Source organism: Poecilia mexicana, unplaced genomic scaffold (genome assembly GCF_051168715.1).
Source record: "Poecilia mexicana isolate PSO_F unplaced genomic scaffold, ASM5116871v1 scaffold_21, whole genome shotgun sequence".
Classification (NCBI taxonomy): Eukaryota; Metazoa; Chordata; class Actinopteri; order Cyprinodontiformes; family Poeciliidae; genus Poecilia; species Poecilia mexicana.
In genome coordinates, this window is record NW_028263390.1 from 1,433,905 (window position 1) to 1,458,302 (window position 24,398).

Genomic DNA, 24,398 nt, shown 5'->3' on the forward strand with positions numbered 1-24,398 from the left:
TATTTTTTATGTATTTCATACTGCTGCTAATTGATATTAGATTGGACTAGTCTCTATGTGATTCATTGTGTCCAGAAAACCATTTTATCCCAATGCAGGACAAGCAGAAATCTGTCTCAAAAATATTAGTAGCGCTATCATTTGTTATCAGGTATACTATTAAATACGACTTAAAATAAAGATGAGAAAATTGATGTTTGATAAATTGTCCATGATACAAATCTATAAACAGTTTGATTTCTGTTAGTTCTGTCAAGATGCAAAAGGGGAGGATTTTTCTTATGTTGGTCAATCGTTTTATTTTAAATTCTGTAGGAACCGTAGTTTGACAACTGTTATAAATGTCACCACGTTTTACAAACAGAGGGGATTAGTTCAGTTTTTGTCGCTTGTTTAACTTTTAGGAATTGCAGCTGCTGCTGTGCGTCACAATAAAGTTGCAATAAAGCTGATAAACAGGTGAAGGACCAAACTAGACAGAACCACTTCAGGGTTTCCCCCAGAAAACTTGCTAAGCCCGGTGGTCAGGGCGTCGAGGCATCCCACTGGTTGTCCACCGTGTGTTTGTATTAAAAGATGTTAAGTGGACAGGAAATTTAAAAGTATTACTGTTTAATTATATGTTACGGGAAAAGATCTCCAATGAAATGCTATTTAACCCACAACTAGTCTAAAAACAACAAATTTGCACTTCTGTTTAATCCAAATTAAGTCAGCGGCTCCATCAGGCCCCCAAGGGCTTCAGGGGCCCCATAAACACTAATATTTTAAAACAGACCACAGATACATAAATGTTTATTGAGATTATCAATGCTGTTAAATTTTAAATTTAAACATTTAAATGCAAGATTTTAAGGAGCTTTCAAGTTTACTTTGTAAAACTTCAAAGAACAATATTCATAGTTAGATTGTTTTGTTACCATAGCAACAATCTTATGCTGTGAGTTTAATATTTGAATTTACAAATACAAATTAGTAAACTGCGATTATAACTTATTGCTTTTTAGGCTGGTCAATTAAACTACTCCCTTCTCCCATATTTCACTAAATCTAACACAGAAGCTGTTAAAGGTGCTGATATTTTTAGCAACAAAAGGGGCCCCTAAGTCAGATTCTACTCAAGGCCTCACAAAGCCTTGGACCAGCCCTGCATGATCAGTTAAATCTGCTGCACTATGCAGAGATGCGCAACAAACGGGAGATTTAATTGAATGCTGCTAATGTGGCTTGAGTAGCTCCTCCATTTCATGTCTGTAGAGTTTTTAATAAGCGTCACAGAAACTATTCTGGTTGGTCGAGTTTATGGTACGAGTTTCTCAGATCTCTGTGCGACCGCGCGCATTAACTCTAAGCAGGCAACGCATTTGATATGGTTTGATGCATCGTGTAACTGGAAAAATAATACTAAAAATAATAATAAAATAATATAAAATCAGCGTGATGCGTGACTCCTCACCAGGCTGAACCTGCATGATCAGGTTAGCGCTGCTCGTTATCCACAAACGCTCCGGCCAACCGGGACCACAGACATAAACTTTACAGGGAAGACAGACACAGAGCCACACGCTGGGCAGCGTGTTGAGATTTAAACGGCACATATAATTGTTTGTTCACAAAGATAAATCATTCTCACCACTCCACAATGCGCACCTCTGAATTCGCTACATCCAGATTCACATTGAGCTGTGTAACCAGAGCTAAAGCGGCAGGTTTTAAATTCTTCCTTAGAGTTCTCCAAAGGATCATAATTCCTCACAGTAAGTTGATGTAAATAGCCATACAGGTCAGCCTGTGTCCAGTTTGAGTGAAAGGAGGCGCACGCGATCCCGCTGAGGTAAAGCAGCGGCAGCGCGCGAGGCAAAACGCAGAGGCGCCAGCGGAGTGATTGGTCCGCGCGCTGTCGGGTTTAAATGCATAAACTATAAACCTATCTATCAGTGTTGTGTTCAAGACCACCTAACCCGAGACCAAGACAAGACCAAGACCAGAGTGTATCGAGACCGAGACAAGACCAAGACTTTTGGGGTCCGAGACCAAGTCAAGACCAAGACCGAGGGGAGTCGAGACCGAGTCAAGACCAAGACCAGCGGCCCGCGCTACATGACACAATAAAATGTAAAATATGATCGAAATTGCTCCTCAAAATAATCTGAGAGATCCATATTACCATAAAACACCTAGATATTAAATACTTAATACATTTTACCAATATTAAATATTCCATTTCTGTGCTAAAAGGTGTGATGGTCTCGTGCCATCCCTAAAAACATAACGCCCTGGGCATTTGCCCATATTGCTCATATAAGAAACCACCACTGTCTGCACCATTAAACATAGCAATTGAGGCAATGCCCTGATGGTAAATAACGCTCAACCATGAACTCTGACCAAGGAGCAACAAGCAAGAAGTAACCAAACAGAAGGCGCTCATCGTGACTGTTTTCACTCTCTATCCCAGTACATGAAGCCAGGTAGTCTGACACCATGGCAGACATTACAGCTACCACTTTGAACAAAAACAGTCAAAGAGCAATGTGCATGCTCTGCGTGCTCTTTCGTTCTTGTGTTTTAGTTATTTGTTAATTTAAATATTAACGTACATAATAAAATAAAATAATGATGCAGTGTACACGGAGCATTACAAGAACAAAGAACGGGTGTTCTGTCAGGTCAGATCACGGTGTTCTGTCAGATCAGCATACGTTGTCAGATAGTCGTACGCTTAGCTCAGATATACGCTGTCATTACCATATGATTTTATTTAATCAGCAACATAGAATGATGACGTAGATCATCATACACTTGGTTATTAACAGTTGTATGGCATACAGCTGCAGCCAGACCTGCTTTAAACACACTTTGAAACCACGACAACGCATGTATATCCATCTAGTTATCACATTATGTCATATTAGAAACAATTTAATTACTTATTTTCGTCATAACTTGTTGCGTATGCTAACAACTACACTGACGGTCGGACTTAATGCGCATGCGCTGGCATGGTACTCACTGCATGTATGCTATTCTGACAGCGTATGGCTATGTGATAGAACACCGGCTATATCTGTCAGACACGTCATTACCATAAGATTTCATTTAGTCAACAACATAGAATCATGACGTAGATCGTCATACACTTTGTTATTAACAGTTGTATGTGAGTTGGGCGTGTGTTGTAGCTGACTCCAGCTGCAGCCAGACCTGCTTTAAATACACTTTGAAACCATGACAACACATGTATATCTATATAGTTATCATTGAAAACAATTTAATGACTTATGTTCATCATAACTTGCTGCGTATGGTGAACTGACAACTCCTCTGACGGTCGGATTTCTTAATGCTTAATGCATGTATGCTATCTTGACAGCGTATGGCTATCTGATAGAACAACGGCTCTCAGTGAGTGACACTCCAGTCCTATCTAATAAGTAAAGAGCCGTGGAGAAGAATTGACTGTTTCTGAATGTCACCTCACTATATTGCAGACTTTTGGACATAGCGTTGTCCCATATATGCGACAAGTCAGTCAACACCTCCGCACAATAATTCAGCACAGTGAGTGATAACATTTTTCATCACAATGCTTATGTGTCTCTGTACAGCTAGCTTTGATAACATCACGTTAACGGAGCTTACCTTCTTTCAGCTACTTTTCTAAGTGACGAAAAAAGTTAGACGTTGTCCCCACCGTCTGTGAAAGCGAAGCGCTGCTGAGTTAGCTGTGGCCATCGGATTTCTTACTATTTATGCAGCACTATTATATTACTGACGATTAGACAAACATTTTCTGCCGCTGAGAGGAAACCACTGCGTGTGTCCTGGAGCGCAGCGCGCGAGAGTAAGATGTGGGGAGGGGAGGGGGGAGTAACAGAAACACGTGGTTGCTTGGATTTTAATCGGTGCGTTTTGCATCCACTGAAAACAAAGATGTTAACAAAGTGGACAGAATGCTGTACGTTTAGTGATATTTTCACAGTTGCGGTCTTGACTGGTCTTGAAATAAAATGCCGAGTCCTCAGCGCCCGAGACCGAGACAAGACCGAGATCAAATACGGTCAAGTCCGAGATGAGACCGAGACCATCAAAAAATGGTCTTAAGACCGGTCTTAAGACCAAGACCAACTTCGAGTACCACAACACTGCTATCTATTATAAGCAGGGGTGAAAGTAGTTTTAAATTCTTGGGGGTACTATGACCAAAAATAAATAAATAAATAATATATATATATATATATAGATATATATATATATATATATATATATATATATATATATTTCTATATATATATATATATATCAGTGGCATGCAGTCAGGGGAGGCAGGTGAGGCAGAGCCTCACCTGTCATCATGGAAAAATAATATATAATAATAAAACCATTTAAATTGCTATTTTCACCCTGTGGTTTGTACTATAAAGTATCTATTTTGTACTTAGCTTAACCAATTCTGATTAGGTTTTTCTTAAAAATCGCTGAGCCTCACCTGGGATTGCGCAACCTGTCACCAATTGCACTGGCTGCCGTTCTTTGAGAGCATGTTCGTCCTGTCTGTACACCAGCAATAAAATGGCTTAGAAACATTTAATATATGGACTGATTTTCCATAATTTCGCTTATGTATATAATGTACAGTGTTTTTTTGTCACTAACTGTGTGTGTATCGTGTTTTGTGTGCGGAGGAGCGATCAGAAGCGGCAGAGAATAGACTCGAGGTGAGGCAGGCAGTTCTCTTGCCTCATCGCTGGGGGCGCTCATGATCCCAGATATTTTGACTGCACAACTGCAGAGTAAGACAAAGTGAGCTAGCCATGAAGCTAGCCATACAGTAAAAAAGTAAAGTACAGCAATATATTTGTTTTCTCATCTCTTCCAACTTCAACATGATAGACTACATTTCTACACTTTAACAGTTTTCTAAAGTGGATTTTCAATTGAAGCAGGAGATAACTAAAGGAAGAGCAACACCGGAGCTGAAAGTTTTGCTTTGAGACAGTTTTATGATTCTTAAACGGAGTAGAAAAGACATGCCGAGGATAAACTTGGCTTTGGATGAACGGATATTTTTGTGCAGAATTAGCGGTGCATGGATTTCATTGATACGTAAAGGTAAGACAGCAATAAGATGTTTTTGTTTAGTTTTTTTAATGAAATGTGCATTTTAGCTTTTAAACTGGTTATATTGATCCTGTGTCCAGACAGAGTAATCAGTAGGCCTAGCATCATGACCTGTTTGTTCTGAAGATCCTGCAGCTTCCACTTCGTCTTCCTAACATGGCGCCTCCTCACCCTGACTCTCATACTGACAGGAGGAACCACAGAGCTCTGTTAGGTTAAAAGCACATCTTCTGAAGTTGGGATATTTTTCCTCCAACAGGATCCAGAGGAATCACCTCAAATCAGATGTTGGACTGGATTTTATTTCACTGTCATTTGTGAATGTTAGAGCCTCATTTTCAACAGAGGAGCTATAAAGGTTGAAAAGGGTTATTATTTTGGAGAAAATCTAATCAACATCAATATTTCCGCTAAATAAGGGGCAAAAAAAAGAAATAAGTTTGATAAAGGAAAAGCCTCTCAGACTCTGAGCTCGATAGCACCTAACTATTTTTTTATTAGACAATTAATTTAATTTCACATAATTATCACGGTAGAAGCCATTTGTTTGTAAAATACTTAAACATATTTACCGTGTTTGATGTTTGTTGTAAATGACGTATACTCACAAAGAACGAGGTAATTAGTCCAAGTTTGTTGTTTATTGAATGTTCAGAAACTACAGCGGCTGTGATGAGCCAAGACAAAGGTAAACAAAGGTAAAACAACCTGAACAGGTGATCAACTCTAAACCACTCGCACATTTTTATTCTCCGTCTCTCTGTTATTTAAGCACACCCGTTGCCATGGCAACCTCCTGCGGTCTGCAAGCTGACCAGAGAAAACATAACATTACGATATTAGGTTTACAGGCTTGATATTTATTTTTGCGCTCCCCTGAACACAGCGGTAATAGTTAATTTTAAACTTGCTGGTCTCAGCGTCCTGGCAGCGTTCAATTTGTCACCTAATGCCGAGATCGACTCAAAACCTTCTGCAATCGACGTATTGCAGCCCTACTCTAGCAAAGCACGAACAGTTCAGAAACAATATGAAATGGGGGAAAAAAAGTTATTTATTAACTGATTAAGTCGTGTTTTAGATTGTTCTTGAAAAACTAATCAGTCACGGCTAACAGTGAACCCGTTGATTTTTTTTACAGCAGACAGCTGCTCCCCTCTACTGCAGGGTACGCAGTACCCTGCAGTACCCCCTTACTTTCACCCGTGATTATGAGCCTATCATTTAGGAATAAATCTGCTCTGCTAGTGAAATGCTCAGAGCAAGAGATGCTTACAGCCTGGCTTTAACCCTCTATGGCATGACTTTTTGTTTTTTTGGGGAAAAAATATTTTCCTGCATTTTTTGGGAGCTTGTTGGTCCCTAATTACATATCAATCATAAAATTGGACCCTGATGCCTCCCGGAACCGGATTTGGGTTTGTTGCCTCAGGGCAACATTGTGCTACAAGGGGTCTAAAATGCCAAGTTTTCTACAGTGATTATAAGAAATGAAATACAAATCAAACAAAAACTATATTCATAAAAACACTTTTTTTGACAAAAATAAATCAGACATGGTTCCAACTCACCAAATATAAAATAAACGACTAACTTTCATTAATGAATGGTACATTTGAGCAAATTACTAAAACGCGCATTTGTGTGTTTGTACATGGGTATGGTTGGCAGAGTTAGAATCACTAAGGATGTTGAAATTAGTCTTTTTCCCCATTATATGTTAAACATCAGGAAGGAATTGCTTGCTGATGTGAAAAAAGTGTATATCACATTTTTGACACTTGATTATTGGCGTACCTGGGAATCACCACCTGTTTATCTGATTATCTATGGGTTGTAGTGACCAGATTCACATCAGTCACTATAGTTAGGGCTGCAGGTTATTTTTATAAGAGTTTGTAGTTCTGATTCTTTGTTAGAATTTGAGCCAAGCACAGGATAATATTTTCATCAGCTCCCATATCTGGTAGATTTGGTGGTTGCACAACTCGCTCTGTATAGGTTGTAAGGAACACCATCTGCACCAGCCATATGAAGTTCCCTGCAAACCCATATTTTTGGGTTTGGCGGGTATTGCTTCAGTCTTTGCCTGCCTTGGAATGGGGCCATTTGTTCATTGATGACCAGCTCTTCACCCTTTGGGACTGAAGTCAGTTTTGAGGATAAACAACCAATGAAACAATGGTTGTACAGTGGATCCTCATGTTTTCATTGGGAATGACCCCAGCTTCTGAACCATGCACATTTTGTCCATGAAATGATCTTGCATCCATCTCCTGTTGCTGTTAGTCAATAATAAAGTAAAAAAATTGGCTCTGATAATTATTTTGTAATCAATTGAATATCATCACATTAGAATAATATTGTCTGCACAGAAGGGCCCTAACTGCACAATGTTGCCCTGAGGCAACAAACAAAAAAACACAGTTTTTGCATATAAATAATTTAAAAAATTGTCTTGAAATGATCTATAATGCTTCTTTACATACTCACAGATATTAAAATATTTTTAGTTAGAGTGTCCCAAATTTAAACATGAAGAAAAGTGATGTATAACTTACAAGTAGGAGGCAAGGTGTAGCAAGCACCTCCGCTTCATAAAAAGGACTGCTCCTCTTCTAAGTAAAAGGTCACATGGACCTCAATACCTATTTTATTTGGACAGAAATGTGTCTGGAGGTATTTTAAATCATCAAACCCCAAAAATAACACAAAGGAGCAACGTGAGGGACAGATTTGTGGTTTGTTGCCTGAGGGCAACGGTATGCCATAGAGGGTTAAAAAAAAAAAAAAAAAAACTTTTATTTTTTTAATTTTAATTTTTTTCCTAGAAACGTAAACAAGCAACACTTAGCCTGGCGGCGGGGCTAGTAAAAGCATGGCGGGCCGCCAGGCTTATAATACACTGGGGGCAACCCTACACTTCTATTCCGCCTTTTCTCGCTCTGTGTGTCTGCATTACGCACAGACCCATTGCCATGGCAACCGACAAACAACAGCTCATCGAGCAGATAGAGCGGAGATTACCTTTCAGAAGAATCAACACCAAAAGAAACCAAACATTTCCACACAAAAAAGTATCAAAAACACCAAAATACAACATTCAGTCTGTTACATTTTGTTGTCAGGCTTGATGTCTATATTGTCATTATTCATAAGTTTTCACCTGACCACCGCAGGTGGTTGATTAGCTGATTTACTGATGACTTGGTGGGCGGGTTGTCTTAGTTTAGTCCTAACGGAACCAAAACACACAGAACTCCACAGCATTTGTTAAGGTTATCAAAGTCCATGCCAGGCCAGCAACAGTTAGGCTATTATAACTGACCCACTGCTCACTTGTTCAATGTTTTCTTTAAATTAAAACTTTTTCCTCACCTGTTAAATCTGAAGCCCTTATTGTCTATGGCTGTCATAGCATGGAATTAACCGCTACACATTGCGTCTTTTTTTCAGATTCTTTGAGTGATTGTAGTATTTTCCTGATGACCGATATTCCTGACTCAATGGACAGCAATGGCGATAAGTCACGTAATGTCCAGTCCAGTAATATATCGAGAAGGACCTCGCTGCAGCAAACAGAAAGGGGCGGGGACAGACCACTGTCAGTCTCTTACATTATTTGGAAATGGGACCATTGCACTCCGGAAGTGAAGGGGGCGCTATTTCCTATATTATCTGCGGTCTCCCGTTTTAATTTTCTTTTTAAATCTGTGATATAGCTTTATCTTTAGGAAGGAGTTTCTCTCTCAGCATGTATTTGAACTTCACTCTTTTATTTACTTCAGCGCAGCTCTGAGTTTAACAATTTCCGCTGATTTCTGTGTACTTCTAAATCTGCTCCTTTTTTGCATCTTTCCGGGCCTACTACTGCCTCTGGTGGCGTGGGGGTGGTAGCGCAATTAATATAAATACATTACTAAATCAGAATACCAAAGTTTTTATTAATTATTAATTCTCTCATAACTAGAACCGCAAAAGATAAAGTCCCTCACAAAACACCATACCTTTTAATTTTCTTAAGCAAGTAGAGCTAATTAAATGACATAAACAAGACCTGAAAGTGGTTGCAGTTTCACTTGTTGGCCAACCTGTTGAAACTATGGCAAATTTTAAATACCTTGAATCATTCCAGGACAGTCAGCTCAATTTTGCTGAAAACACTGGCTACATTTTTAAGAAACGTCACTCTATCTTTTAAGAAAACCCAGTGATCTAGGGGTTACCTAACAAGTGCAACTCTTGCAAAACTTCTAGTTAGTTAGAGGTAACATTAACTAACATTACCTCTAGTTAAGTAATGTTAACATTTTAACAATGAGTTAAAATGTTAAAACCTAAAAATTTAACTTAAGTTTTGAGTCATCTCAAGTTTTAACTGTTTAGATTTTCATCTCCTCAGCTGGTTTGGTCACATGAGCTGCAGACTAACAGACAATCTTTTAAGAATACTTTGAAGAGCAGGAAAAATAGTAGGTAAATAGTGGTGAAACCAAAAACAACTCTGTCTAAACTGTTTAGAGCATCCACCCTCTTTTTTCGTCAGTTTGAGCTCATGAAGGCGTTACTGTGTCCCTCTGGTAACTATAGAACATCTATTAGAAGTCATTCATTGACAGTGCAATAATTATTCTTAGCCAAACTAAATTATAACATTTACCTGTGGCATGCTAAGTGTTTACTTGATGCACAAATTGTTGATATTGTGATTCTATTAATGAGTTTTATTTTATTGTTTTAGAGTCAAAGAAAAATTTCCGCCTTGGAAAACTAAATAATTTAATCATATTTTTTCCTATATGTAGGACTCTACCAACAAAACAAAAATGTGGATTATTGCTTGTTTAACAACCCTGGCTATTCGTCTGTGAACCTAATTAATTTGTTCGTTATTGACTTTTGCTCAATTAAATTTGCTCAATTAAATTTCTTATGTATACATTGTATATGGTATTTTTATTGTTGTTAATAATGTTTTTTCATGTCTTATTTCTTTTCTTTCTCCTATAAGTGATGGAGATATATACATATTTATAATGTATAAAGGTGTTGTTTATGTCACCTAATTAGCTTTACATCCTGAAGAAAAATATAGTATTATAGAAGATAATTTATCTTTTACGTTGCCAGTAATTGCAAAATTAATAGTAAATAATAAAGATTTTGTGGTATTCTCGTTTAGTGACATAATTATATTAGTTGTGTTACCACTCCCATGCCACTAGAGGCAGTAGCAGGCCCGAAAAGATGCGACTAAGAAGCAGATTTAGAAGTACACAGAAAGCTACGGAATTTGTTAAAAGCTGTGAGCTGCCCTGAAGTAAATAAAAAAGAGAAGTTGAAATACATGCTGAGAGTGAAACTCCTTCCTACAGATGAAGTTATATCACAGATTTCAAAAGAAAATTTAAACGGGTGAACGCGGATAATATAGGAAATAGCACTCCCTTCACTTCTGGAGTGACCAGTGACAGTGGTCCGTCCCCGCCCCTTTCTGTTTGCTGCAGCGAGGTGTACTTGAATATATCCATCAATGCTGCTGCCTCACGCTCTGTCCTTCTCTCGCACTTCCCGCTATTTAGCAGTAGGTGTCAGGTTCCATTGTGTTTCATTCAATGTTGTCGGAAGAAAGAGTGTCATACACTTAATGTCCGATTTGCTGTAACAATTTATTGAATTCATAGTCACCAGCCGGGTTGGCAACAGGGGTGGCATGGCTCTCGTTTGGGGTGGCAACTGCCACCCCATGCCTCCCCAGTAGATCCGCCCCTGATGATACGATATATATTGCGATATTCAGCAAACGATACAATTCAATACTTTTGCGATTTTCTGAAAGATTTTAGAGGGACAGAGTGATTTTGGTGACATTTTGTGACTGTTATAGAGTTGGATTGAATTAATTTAACTGAAAACTGATTAAAAGCACCAACTACACAATACCTGGCTCTGGTTGGACATGGACACAGACTTAAAGTTGTCAGCTGGACAAAATGAATCAAAGAAGTGGTGAGAAAACATGTTTCTTTTAATTGAAACAGTACAAACTGTAGCTTACAAGCATTTGTAAGGTAAATAAAGTGCACCAAGTACCCTGCTCTCAATAGTTTGATACCTTTTTAACCTTGACACTTAACATCTGAAGGAATCACTCTAAGCCTGATGACCTAATCACTCTCTTGGTGAAGCAAGCAGTGAGTGAGCAAGGTGACAGTTGGATGTTACGATACTTGCGGATGAATATACATTTTTTTCTAGGAAAGAAAATATCGATATATATCGCAAAATCGATATTATTGCACAGCCCTATTTACAATCATGCACTACTTTGTTGGTTCATCATTTGAATCCCATTCAGATATTGTATTACAAGTAGAGATAACATAACAATATGAGGGAAAGTCTTTAAAGCCTCTTGCAAAGCGCTGTCACAGTGATCTGAAGTGGAATACACTGATGGAGAAGAACTTCAGCCCCAGCAACCATCAGCTTATCTCTGTCTGCTCTGTTCACAGACACTAATGGCTCAGACAACTCCATTCCCATGGCTTATCTGACCCTGGATCACCAGCTGCAGGTACTTCATCCTCTCTGCTGCCAGGTCTATGCTAGCTGTGTTTAATTAGCTGTAGTTTATAGCAGCTTTCAGTTTCTGCTTCCATTACTCCTGACAACATACTCTGTCTTCCAGCCTCTTGCTCCCTGTCCGAACTCCAAAGAGTCCATGGCGGTGTTTGAGCAGCACTGCAAAATGGCCCAAGAATATCTGAAAGTCCAAACTGAGATCGCCCTGCTGATTCAGCGGAAGTAAGTGTTGCTGCTGCAGCTCTGGCTGTTCATGGCAAGTTGTCAACATCTGTTCTATCAGAGAATACATCAGTGAAGGAAGTAAATAGAAACAATAGCTGTGTCCGAATTCAGGGTCTGCATCCTTCGAAGGACGGATTTGTAGGCCGATTACGTCATAGCGTGGCGACAAGGCCTGTCCGAATTCTAAGACTCCTTCAAATGCATCCTTCAAATGCGTCCTTCTTTTCCCCAGATTTGAAGGATGGGTCCGGTGTATCCTTCACGGCCCGCGATATCCCATAATTCATTGCGGGTTCCAACTGGGCATTCAGGCAGAGCGATAATGGTGGTGAATAGCGACAAATTATTTAGCTATATAACACTTTAAATGACACAACGTGATTTGGTTCAACGTTTTTAGGCGAGAATGTAAGTGTGTAAATCTTAAATATATGCTCGGTTCATCAATACATCACCTAATTGCAATATTGCTCTAACATTTTCGGACCTGTCTGCTACCGCTGCTTTAACAGCCAGCTCCCCTCCAGCTGTCAGCCGGCCAGGCGCTCCAGGTTCGGTACACCGAGAGAAAACGCCTAACTCCTGGCACATTGTTATAAAAACTCCCGCTAGCTTTCCCCAATGAGTGGGAGTTAAACACCGATATTATTCAGACAGGTCTGGTTGAAAATGTTTGGTTTACAAAGTATTTCAAAGCAGAGCACATCGGTTTGATTTATTAATTAAAGTTAAGCCTTCAAACATAATAGGTTTATTTAACCGTAATGTCCTATCTGCGATGTGGAGAGTATTATATTTGTAAATGAATAATTTGTATTCCTTGTAGAAAAGTGCAGTACACATTTGAACATTTTAGAATCAAACTAAGAGATTTCCTTTTTACTATGGAACATCCTTTACTATAAAAGTTGAAGAATAATATAGAAATCAGTAATACATGACTGAAAAACAAACTTCGGCTCCGTTGTTTTTTTGTTCTTCTCCGCTCTCTGCTTCACGCTGTCACGGTTGCTTGGCAACATGAGTTACGCTGAGGTGGGGGCGGGGACAGTTGGTGAAGGCTAGACCTGTCCGAATCCACAGATATTTTTCTTCCGGTCTTAGTTTATTCCCGGCCTTCGAAGGACCCGTCCTACGTAGACCAGTCCTTCGAAGGATGCAGACCCTGAATTCGGACACAGCTAATAACTTCATCTTCCTTCTATGGGCATGTGTGGAAGTGTGTGAGTTAGTGTTACTTGCATAATACATCTACTGATATCTCTGTTGAGCAACAACAACTTCTCCTTTAACAACTTGCTTCTCTCTGAACTGAACTGACCAGGTTCATTGCAGCGTTGCACCTTGAAACGACGCAGAAAATAAAAAGAAATTCTTTAAATGTGTTGTTTTAACAGACTGAACATTGTTACACTGTGCTTACACTGAACAGTTAAAACCTTAGTTTCCCTAGTAACAGCAGTATGTTGGTGATTAAAAAGTTATCAATTCAAGATGCATCAAAATGTTTTAGTAGATGTTTTGTATTCATGGTTTAACTTCAGAAATGATGAAAAGTTTATCCAGGTGATAAACCATGTATCACCTGTTGTGCATGTTAGGATGCTGTGGGACATCACCAGGGTTTTGTTTTGTAGTCAACAAGTGTGGGAAAAATCTGGAACTTAACTGAAGAAGATTGCAAGTCTAAATTAAAGCTACAAGCAGCCTCGAACAGCAATCGCATCTCAGCCCCGCTCCGGCCTATTGGCCACCGCGGGTGTTCCCGCACTGCACACGCTCTCGCGCAGTTCCCCCACCCGTCCGCCAGATGATACTAATCGACGCTTTCGGCAGCGCTCCCCAACGAAGCACCAAAAATCTGGTTCAGATCGGTCAATGTAGAGAGGAGATGTAGCTGGCTGATGAACTTAGGGGGCGGAGTGGAGTCAAATTACAATGTAATGCAACGTACTGCTATTGGGCTTGTTATGATTCACAAGAGTCAATCATAACAAGTTTGGTGGAAATTGGATGATGCATGTGTGATTTAGAGACGATCGTATGCAAACGCTGAGGATATTGTATTAATTCTCGCATAACTAGAACCGCAAAAGATAAAGTCCCTCACAAAACACCATACCTTTTAATTTTCTTAAGGAAGTAGAGCTAATTAAATGACATAAACAAGACCTGAAAGTGGTTGCAGTTTCACTTGTTGGCCAACCTGTTGAAACTATGGCAAATTTTAAATACCTTGGATCATTCCTGGACAGTCAGCTCAATTTTGCTGAAAACACTGGCTACATTTTTAAGAAACGTCACTCTATCTTTTAAGAAAACCCAGTGATCTAGGGGTTACCTAACAAGTGCAACTCGTGCAAAACTTCTAGTTAGTTAGAGGTAACATTAACTAACATTACCTCTAGTTAAGTAATGTTAACATTTTAACAATGAGTTAAAATGTTAAAACCTAAAAATTTAACTTAAGTTTTGAGTCATCTCAAGTTTTAACTGTTGAGTTCTTTAGCTTTTCATCTCCTCAGTTGGTTTGGTCACATGAGCTGCAGACTAACAGACAATCTTTTAAGAATACTTTGAAGAGCAAGAAAAATAGTAGGTAAATAGTGGTGAAACCAAAAACAACTCTGTCTAAACTGTTTAGAGTATCCACCCTCTTTTTTTGTCAGTTTGACAAAAAAAAATCTGGTTCAGATCGGCCAATGTACGTGCCCGGAACACCTCACCAGGGAGGCGTCCAGGAGGCATCCTTACCAGATGCCCGAGCCACCTCAACTGGCTCCTCTCGACGTGGAGGAGCAGCGGCTCTACTCTGAGTCCCTCCCGGATGGCCGAGCTTCTCACCCTATCTCTAAGGGAGAGCCCAGCCACCCTGCGGAGGAAACCCATTTCGGCCGCTCGTATCCGTGATCTCGTTCTTTCGGTCATGACCCAAAGCTCATGACCATAGATGAGGGTGGGAACGTAGATCGACCAGTAAAACGAGAGCTTCGCTTTTTGACTCAGCTCTCTCTTCACCACGACGGATCAGTACAGCGCCCGCTTCACGGCAGACACTGCCCCAATCCGCCTGTCGATCTCCCGCTCCCTTCTTCCCCCATTCGTGAATAAGATCCCCAGATACTTAAACTCCTCCACTTGAGGCAGGACAACCCCCCCTGACCCGGAGAAGGCACGCTACCCTTTTCCGGCTCAAGACCATGGCCTCGGATTGGGAAGCACTGAGCCTCATCCCGGCCGCTTCACACTCGGCCGCGAACTGCTCCAGCGAGAGCTGCAGATCACGTTCTCATGAAGCCAACAGGACCACATCATCAGCAAAAAGTAGAGATGCAATCCTAAGGCCACCAAAACGGATCCCCTCAACACCTCGGCTGCGCCTAGAAATTCTGTCCATGAAAGTAATGAACAGAATCGGTGACAAAGGGCAGCCTTGGCAGAGTCCAACTCTCACCGGAAACGGTGAGACACTCAAACCCCTCCACCACGATAAGGTGGCAGCCCAAGGAGGAGCACCATTCTAAGGTAAAAAAAATAAACAGCTTCCAGTCAAGGAGGGGGGGTGGGGGGACATGGCTGACTCTGGGCGGGCAATGTCCCCCGATGCCCGCCCATGCCACCGGGCCTGTCAGTACCACTGCCTTTGAGCCAGACCTGGCCTATGTGCTACAGTCCAGATCTTAGTATCTCCCATCACTTTAATGCAGACAAGTCATTTGTCTGTGTAAAATTTACGTATTTTAAGGTCCACGGAAAAATTGCAACAGAAACGACTCAACGGTGCCACCAAGCAACTTTCAAAGGACCCTTTCCTATTCACTTACTTTATCGTAGGGATTTGAAATTTGGTACACTTGTAGAGCTCCCCAAGACACTCAGAATTTACAATTAATGTCATAGTGCAAGTATCACAGAAAGTCGGCCATTTTCGATAGAAGTTCCGATTTTGGCCGTTTGCAGGGTTCACATTTGATCAAACTCCTCCTAGGGATTTCGATCGATCGGCTTCAAACTCGGTCAGATCGGTTCATAAGTCATGGCCAATCCAAAGTTATCACAGTTTTGCGTTTTTTTTTTCTTTCTAAGCTGAGTTACCTGGGGTCAAAGTTCACCTGTTTGCCGTGAAACACAAAACTGTTATAACTTTTACACAAAACCTCACAGAGGCACCACACTTTCAGTGATTGATCATCATCGGCTCCCCTATAATATCAAATGGTCAAATGATGACATTACTCAAGCCACGCACCCTGAGAACAGGAAGTGTCATGTTTTACTCTGAAAGGTCCCTTTCTGACCCCTTTGATCTAATCAAGATGAAACTGTGTCCACAGACAGAAAACATGTTGTTGTGTCGTGGATTCCAACCCTGTTTGGTTTTGATGGAGCAGGTGGGCGTGGCGGCATGGCGAAGTGACCTGTATCGCCGTGTTCATACGTTTGGCTCTAGATTCCACAATTTGGAGCCCAGTTGCACCAAACTTGACATGACTGATCCTGGTGGGATGCCTGACGATCCTGTGTCGTCATAGTCTGACGTCATCCAAGCCCCGCCCCCTCAGAACAGGAAGTGCCTTTTTTTTCCTTAGAATGCTCCATCTATGGCTCTCTCGACCTAATCAAGATGATTCTGTGTTGGATGACAGATAACATGTTGGTCTCACTTGCTTTAAAGTGCCAAGAGGTTTCTGTAGAGGGCGTGGCCGTGGCAGCACGGCGAAGCAGAGGTCACCCCACCGCCATACGTTTGGTTCTAGATTCCACATCGTTCAGCCCAGCTGCACCAAACTCACTAGGATGCATCCTTATTCATCCCCGAACAGGAATCCATAACAGTCGTTGTTGGGCGTGGCCTAATTTCTCTACAGCTCCCCCTAGAATTTTTTAAATAATTAGCCCCAAGCCATGCTTCAACCTAGAAATATGAAACTTGGTACACATGTGTATATTGTCAGGACCTACAAAAGTCTCTTGGAGCCATTGTGCAAACCCAACAGGAAGTCGGCCATTTTGGATCAAATGCTGCCATTTACTGTTTTTCATAGATGTCTCATCTGATCTAACTCCTCCTACCACTTTTGAGATACAGACTTCAAACTCACTTGGCACAGAGTTGAGACATTAAAGGTCAGAAGTTATCACAGGAATTTTTATATGTCAAAGCATGTGGGTGTGGCTAAGTCCCAAACTTGGACTATTCGCCATGAAACATGAATGTGAAATAACTTCCAAATGCCAGGTCAGAGCTGCATCAGACTTTCTATATCTCATTATAGATCACATTTAGGTGGTCGATTGATGACATCACCTTAGCCCCGCCCACTTCCGACAGGAAGTCACCTGTTTTTTCTACTGTATGTCTTACTTTTACTCTCTAATTCATAAGGGTTTAATCCTGTGCAGACTGACATAAAATGACATGATGATGAACTCTGTCAATGCCTACTGACTCGTGGGGGCGTGGCAAAATGGCAGTCATATGCATACGATCGTCTCTTATTCACACACGCATCATCCGATTTGCACCAGACATTTTATGAGTGACACTTGTGAACCTCTAAGGAGCCCAATAGAGTTTAATTGTAATTTGACTCCACTGCGCCCCCTAGGTTAATCAAACAGCTGTATCTCCTCTCTACATGGCCCAATCTGCTCCAGATTTTTGGTGCATCACCAGGGAGCGCTGCTGAAGGCATCAAAGCGGATCGCCTGGTGGACGGGCGCACGAGCGTCAGCGGTGGCTGGCAGGAGGCGGTGCTGGAACCCCCGCGGTGGCTATAGGCCTGTGCGGCGCTTGGCTGCGAGGGCTGCTTGAGGCTCCGCGGAGCTTTAATTAACATTTATAGTTACTAATATGTCATATTTCAAATGAGCCCTGCACTTGTTGATATGACTATTACTTGCTCATTTCTCTGTTATTTTATTTAAAAATTCTGTAAATATTGAACTGCCATGGTGAGATATTTTTTTATGTTTCAAATGTAATTTGCACTCGAGTACAATTACTTCTGTTTAACCGTTAGAAAAGTTAGTGTTAAAAAATTGAAGTTAAGTAAATATTCAATTGCATATGATATGCATGTTTCAAATGAACCAAAAGACATGGTTAAGATCGCTGAAATTAAAATAAAGCAAATGTGAAATTTGTTTAAATATATTGCTGTTCTATGTAAAGGACGTCCGCCAAGGTCGGCCCCCCTACATTTCTAGTACACCAAATCTGGCTCCCTTTGCAAAAAGTTTGGACACCCCTGTTCTAGGGGGTGCTGTATAAAAATTAGGCCACGCCCACCAAAGTTTGTTATAGATTCCTGTCAGCAGGTGGGTAAGGATTCATCATAGGGAGTTTGGTGCAGCTCGGCTCAAAACTGGAATTTATAGCCAAATGTATTACAACGGCATTACAGGTCAATTCACCACGCCGCTATGCCCACCTACTCCATCGAAACTGGTCAGGGTTGGAATCCACAACACACCAACATGTCTTCTGTCTCTGGACACAGTTTCATATTGATTAGGTCAAAGGGGTCAGATAGAGACCGTTCAAAGTAAAACATGACACTTCCTGTTCTCAGGGGGCGTGGCCTAAGTGATGTCATCATTTGACCATTGGCTATTGTAGGTCACCTGATGATGATCAATCACTGAAAGTTCGGTGCGTCTGAGTTTTTGTGTAGGAGACATAACAGTTTCGTGTTTCATGGCGAGTAGGCGAACTTTGACCTCTGGTACCGCCCCTTCAGCATGCATAAAAACTCACCATTTTGATTAATTTTAATCGGCCATTTACCAAGTTTGAAGCCGATCAATCGAAATCCCTAGGAGGAGTTCGATCAAATGCGAAGGCTGTAAATGGCCAAAATGGGGTCAAAATCGGAACTTCAATCCAAAATGGCTGACTTCCTGTTTGACTTGCACTATGACAGTAATTGTATTTTCTGTGCGTCTTAGGGAGCTGTACAAGTGTACCAAATTTCATGTTTCTATGATAAACTAAGGTCAATGCCGAGGGTATTTTGAAAGTTGCTAGATGACGCTATTGAGCCGATTCTCGTGCGATTTTTGCGACAACCTTAAAATACGTAAATTTTTCGCAGTCTTGACGAATCAGCCAAGTTTGGTGAGTTTTTGAATATGATAAAGCTCCCTAAAAGCCAATTCATTTGACAGAAGCATAATAATAATTTACAAAACAATTACAATAGGCCTTCGCAGTACTTAGCTACTCGGGCCTAATTAATACGGAAAATATGGTTTGTTAAAATTGTGACTTCCAGACTTGATTTTCTTTTCATTAAGTAAAAGATAAGGATTGGCATTTCAGTAAATTAAGTTTCCTGTCTTAGGTTTACCACATCAGATCTGTAGGTTTTGTGCACCCTGGTCTCAAAATGTAAACCATTTCTTTGGCTTCTAGATCCTCTCAAACCTAGACTTGGTCTGATTCAATGTTAGAAGCATTCAAACTGTCATTTTGTGGAATTTTCACAAACCAAACAGAGATGCAACAGATATCAGCAGTTAAACAATGACTATACAAGTGTAAAGTATAAAGATCATATAAAGATCTTATTTAATTTAAGACCAACTTTACTTACATTGTGAAATCTGATCCAGGTTTGTCCACAGGTCTGCTGAACTGTTGAGTTGCTTCCAGATAAACCCCATCAGGTTACTGGACTTAAACTGTTTCATGGTTTTATGGAATGGCAGCACAGCCTGGAAATGGTTTGGAATGCATTACTTCAAGTGTATGTTTAAAATAACCTGTGTGTGCAGGACGGAGCTGATCGCTGAACTGGACCAAGATGAGAAGGACCAGCAGAACACGTCCCGTCTGGTCCAGGAGCACAAGAAGCTGCTGGAAGAGAACAAGAGTCTGTCCACCTACTACCAGAAGTGCAAGAAGCAGCTGGAGCTGATCCGGGTGCAGCAGCAGAAGAGACAGGGCACATCATGAGGACACTACCCAGCATCGTCTCTGCTTCACTGCATCACACACACACATACACACACACGCACATGTCCCCATCCAGCATGTCCTGCATGTTGCATCATAGACTCTATAAGAAGACAAACAGCTGGAGCATCTTCTGTGACCACGGCCCCAGCAGGAGGGGAGGGGCGGGAGAGTGACTGACTGACTGACTGACTGACTGACAAGCAGCTGCTGCAGGACGGACAGGCTGAGGCAGTGGGAGCTTGTGTGGGTTTTTTGCGTTTGCACTCAGGACTCCAGGCTGATTGTGTGTTTGGATCATCATGACACTCCTCAGAATGTGAAACTGGGATGGAGTTCATTTAGCTAACCGTCTGCAGAACAACCAGAAGCTACCAGGGGGTTTGAAATGTGCCCTGCTGTGTGCATGGGATCCTGCTTATGCAAAACACACCTGGTCTCCTGGAACAAAGCAGAATCTCTTCAACTTTTCCCCGTTCTCCTCCTGGACCCTTCCTCCTGGTCATGCCTCACATCAGCAGCAGGAGGTCTGGCTGCTGCAGCTCCTACACCTCCTGCAGCTTCTGGAGCCAACACTAAGCTGTGGATTCCCTGATTGTTTGACCTCAGTATTGTTGTGTGTGTAATGTTTTTGTATTTTGTATCCAGCAGTGGATTTGGCGAATTGGTTCTGTGGTATCTTCCCGTTGGAGCGGATCAGAACCGGTCTGGGAAGGCCCTTGCTGTCCAGGCTGTGTTTGAGCGCAGTCTGCTTGTAGTTCACATGTTGCCTTAGAGGTTGCCTGCATTTAAGTGCTTGTTTTATGGGACAGCTATTACAGAGTAAAAAAGGAGCAGATTTTAACGTCAAGGCTGAGGTGGGAATGTTTTCTGGTGAGAAAGTAGAGGAATGTGTGAATCTGTTTCCTAAGAGCTTTACAGGAACACTTGATGTACTTTATGCCTCACATCCTCCAGATATGTTTGCACAGTCACTGATTTTACTCTGGTTACTCAGACATTTTATTTCCTTTTTTAGTAAGTGTTTTTAAAGTGGCCAGGCCCCTCCTGAGGTAGATTCATCCTACATGTAACCTGCAGGTGTTTCCTACTTCCTGTGAAAAGGAGATCTAGAAGGCATTCTACAATAAACTGAATGGTGAACAGGTATCTGTGCAGTGATTCAGTGTTACTGATTGTTTTAAGACGTTCTGTTTCAGTCAAGGAACTGTTCGGCTCAGAGATGTTCAGAAAGCTGAACATCTGTGTTCAAACAGCTCAAATAAAGTAACTAGCAGGAAAAAATCTAGATCCTTCATGTTCCAACATGTCATCATGTTCCAAACTAAAACTTTACTGTCAGTTCTGATCGGCCAACACAGAGTAACCATGGGAGAAACATGACTCATGGTTCTCCAAGACTTCAAAGAATAAGACAGTGAATAATAAAAGAACATGTTGAAGGTGCCCCTTTTACACCCAAAGATGTGTGGATAGTTAGTGGCCTTCAGTTTTCTTGTAGCTTTGACTGGAACGTTGTACCCGGGCTGTGCTGCTCTGCTGGAAGGTGAACCAGCTTCTTCAGCTTTCATCAGTTTTTATTTCACCCTGTTCATCTTCAAATCATCTGACCAGCTGATCTGTTCCTGAGGACAAGCATCCCCACAGCATACTGCTGCCACCTCTGAGGGCATGGTGCGGTGAGGATGATGCACGCTGCTGCTTTTGGATGTAAGCTAAAAGGTTTAGCATCTTCTTGCACATTTAAGGTTTGCACATGTTGCAAACCTGAAACAATGTTGTGCTTTTCTTCCATGAAGGTCAGATTTGTGGAGGTGACAGTGGATGGTGGTCCTGTTGGGGGATCGTGCTGACGGATGAACATGCTCTTCACCTCAGTCTGCACACAGTCTGCATTCAGGCCTCATCCCAGCCACAAATCCAATTTTTATGTTGCAGTTACATAAAAAGCACCTGTGGATATTCACAGGCACTGCTGCCTTTCAGGAACAGTGCAGGGTCCTGGATTCAAATCCCAGCCTGGGGTCTGCCTCTGCATGGAGATTGCAGATTCTACCAGTTTACATTCTGCAGCATCATATTTAATACCACTGCTTATTTTCCGCCTGTATTTATTGGATTTAAAATTAGCTTTTTTTGTTTTTTGTACTCGTTGGCCTTTAAAGGGTTAATGACTCGGGATCCTGATCGACTACTCTTGTCTTAACGTAACCCAAACCATGAACTATTGCTCATTTATTTACTGAATACTTCCAGATGGGTGTAAATGGATTGCAGTTTGTGAGGCATTGTGGAAACATCTCTGGCTGTAATTGGAAAGCAGATGCAGGAGTTCTGCAGGAAGCAGCACCTCTGTTGTTAATGGTTTACAATGTGGAGCATGAGACAGAGGAAAACCTCGTATGCAGTGATTGATATTAATGTTTGCATAGAGATTATGGTAATGATCTCTATGCATATTTTTTTTGTACACTGGGTTACAAAAAATATTTTTTGGAAGTTACCCATATTTTTCAACTGAATTAGGATTATTTTGCACTGCTAGATCCAAAAATTATCCAATTTTCTCAATCAGGTTTTTCTAATTTGATTTAGAGAAAGCTGATGTTCTGACTAAATTAGTGACATTTTTGTGACATTATCAGTTAATTTCCTTTAATATTTCTCATCCAAAAATGGTTTTAGGAGGAAAAAAATGTTTAACAAAATGTATTAATTAAATGTTACAAACTTGGATTTCTGTAAATTGAATAATAAACGCTAATACGTGTAAGTACATGTACATTGAACATTTTGTCTTCATTGTGCAAAATTCTCCGTCTCTTTTCTGTCCTGATGGAATCTCTCCTCCTGCTCATCATTGATATGGAGCTAATAGCGAAAGTTCAAGCTGGAAGACTCCGCCCCCTCCGTTCGCCCACCTGCTTCATGCTCATCTCCGACATCAGCGCTGGACCTCACCCGGCGTGTCCAATCATCAATCAAGCTCTGCATAAAAGAATCCACAAACAAGCAGTCAGCCGGTTCCCAGCTGCGTTCAATTCATTCATCTGCACGCCACAGCATCGTGATTCCCCGTCCTTCTACCTCATCCTGCTCATTAAAGCCGTTGGCCCCTTCTTTTTCCCTTCAGACTCTCCTCGGATGCAAGAGATTTTTCTCCAGGCCCCAGCCTCGATCATTTCAAGCAGCTTCTCCCGCCTATTTCTCACCTGTCTGGGGTTTCACTTACTCCACGATCCACCTCCGGTAAATGGTCACATGATCCCACTGTCTACAACCCCGGGCCGTCTTCCTTCGTCTCAGGGCGTCTTCCTTCGCTCGCTAAGGTCTCGCCGCACCGATCCACGTCACCGTTTTCTTCCTGCTCACCATCCATTATCCCTCCATTTCTCCACCGTCGCTCTTCTGTTATGTCTTGTTATTGCACGTAAAGGACAGCAGGGGGAGCTCTGACTATGGATAAGATAAGATATGCGGTATGAAGAAGAGAGTAAAGAGAACTGAAGCTGAGCTACGTGTGATGCCTGCTTATTCCACTATTTCAACATAGCACACCACAACATCTTCGCATCGTCTTCACACCGTTGCCACGCGATGGGTCAGCCACGTCAACAGCTTCTCTCACTTCCGTATGCCGTCATAGTCAGCACCTTCCGGATTTCACTCCAAAATTACGAAACGCATTTCAATTAGCCTACCCTCTCCCGAACTCGTAGGCCACTCAGGCTGCGCCCAAAATGCTTAAGGGCTTTTAACTGAATGATGAATAAATTGAATCGTCGTGTTTGGGGTGGCGCCTTTAACCCTCCTATTATGTTCCGGGTCAATTTGACCCGTTTCAAAGTTTAAAAAAAAAAAAAAATAGAAGTATTTTTTCTGCATGAAACTTTTTCTATTTGTCTTAATAGGTGCACTCTATGTATAAAATGAAAATGGTTCATTTTACACACTTGCAGCCCCCCCTAGGTCCATTTGTTACAGACGTACTGTTCGGGTCAATTTGACCCGCCATACAAGTTGAAGGGTAAAAAGGTTAAAACAGTGTCCAATTCTATTTGTTTCCTTGCACCTATGAGACATATTTCACCACACACACACAAACACCACACCACACATGCATGAACACACACACCACACACACACCTAAACATGCACACAAACCCACTCTTTCACTATTCTCTTTACTTCACTAGGAAGCTGCCAGAAAGCAGGTGTTCATGCAACTTTTGACAGGAACCTTTTCTGTTCCTGTGGGCAAACTCCACCCACACTGAGTGGACCCTCAGCAGAAGTGGGGGGGGGGACATAAATACTCTCTGCAAGGGATTCCTAAACGCATTACACACTGAAGGTACATGTAATATTGTCACTGTCGGAGCTCAGGAAATGAGCAGCAGGGAAATAAAAAGATGACAACCCTGGAAGATCTGGAACTTCTTGTTGATCATGCCAGGATGGCAGAAACTCACATCACAAACATCAAGTCAGTCTGAGCTACTCGTGC

The 24,398-nt window shown here is 41.4% G+C and overlaps 1 protein-coding gene and 1 long non-coding RNA gene across 3 annotated transcripts in view; one reads left to right on the forward strand and one right to left on the reverse strand.

The window, feature by feature from the left end:
- The window catches only part of map3k7 (mitogen-activated protein kinase kinase kinase 7), a 49,675-nt gene extending 28,635 nt beyond the window's left edge, over positions 1-21,040 (forward strand). For both annotated transcript variants that reach the window (XM_088002114.1, XM_088002116.1), the window contains 3 exons: positions 11,637-11,698; positions 11,813-11,928; positions 19,711-21,040. In XM_088002114.1, coding sequence (XP_087858240.1) covers positions 11,637-11,698; positions 11,813-11,928; positions 19,711-19,891 — 359 coding nt within the window. In that variant the 3' untranslated portion in view covers positions 19,892-21,040. The remainder of the gene's footprint in view (positions 1-11,636; positions 11,699-11,812; positions 11,929-19,710) is intronic.
- Positions 21,041-22,518: 1,478 nt separating this feature from the next.
- LOC148152891 (uncharacterized) lies at positions 22,519-23,590 on the reverse strand. The gene is made up of 2 exons (XR_015761828.1): positions 23,104-23,590; positions 22,519-22,879 (listed from the first exon to the last, which is right to left on the reverse strand). It is a non-coding gene; the product is annotated as an uncharacterized LOC148152891 (long non-coding RNA).
- Between the last annotated feature and the right edge of the window lie 808 nt (positions 23,591-24,398).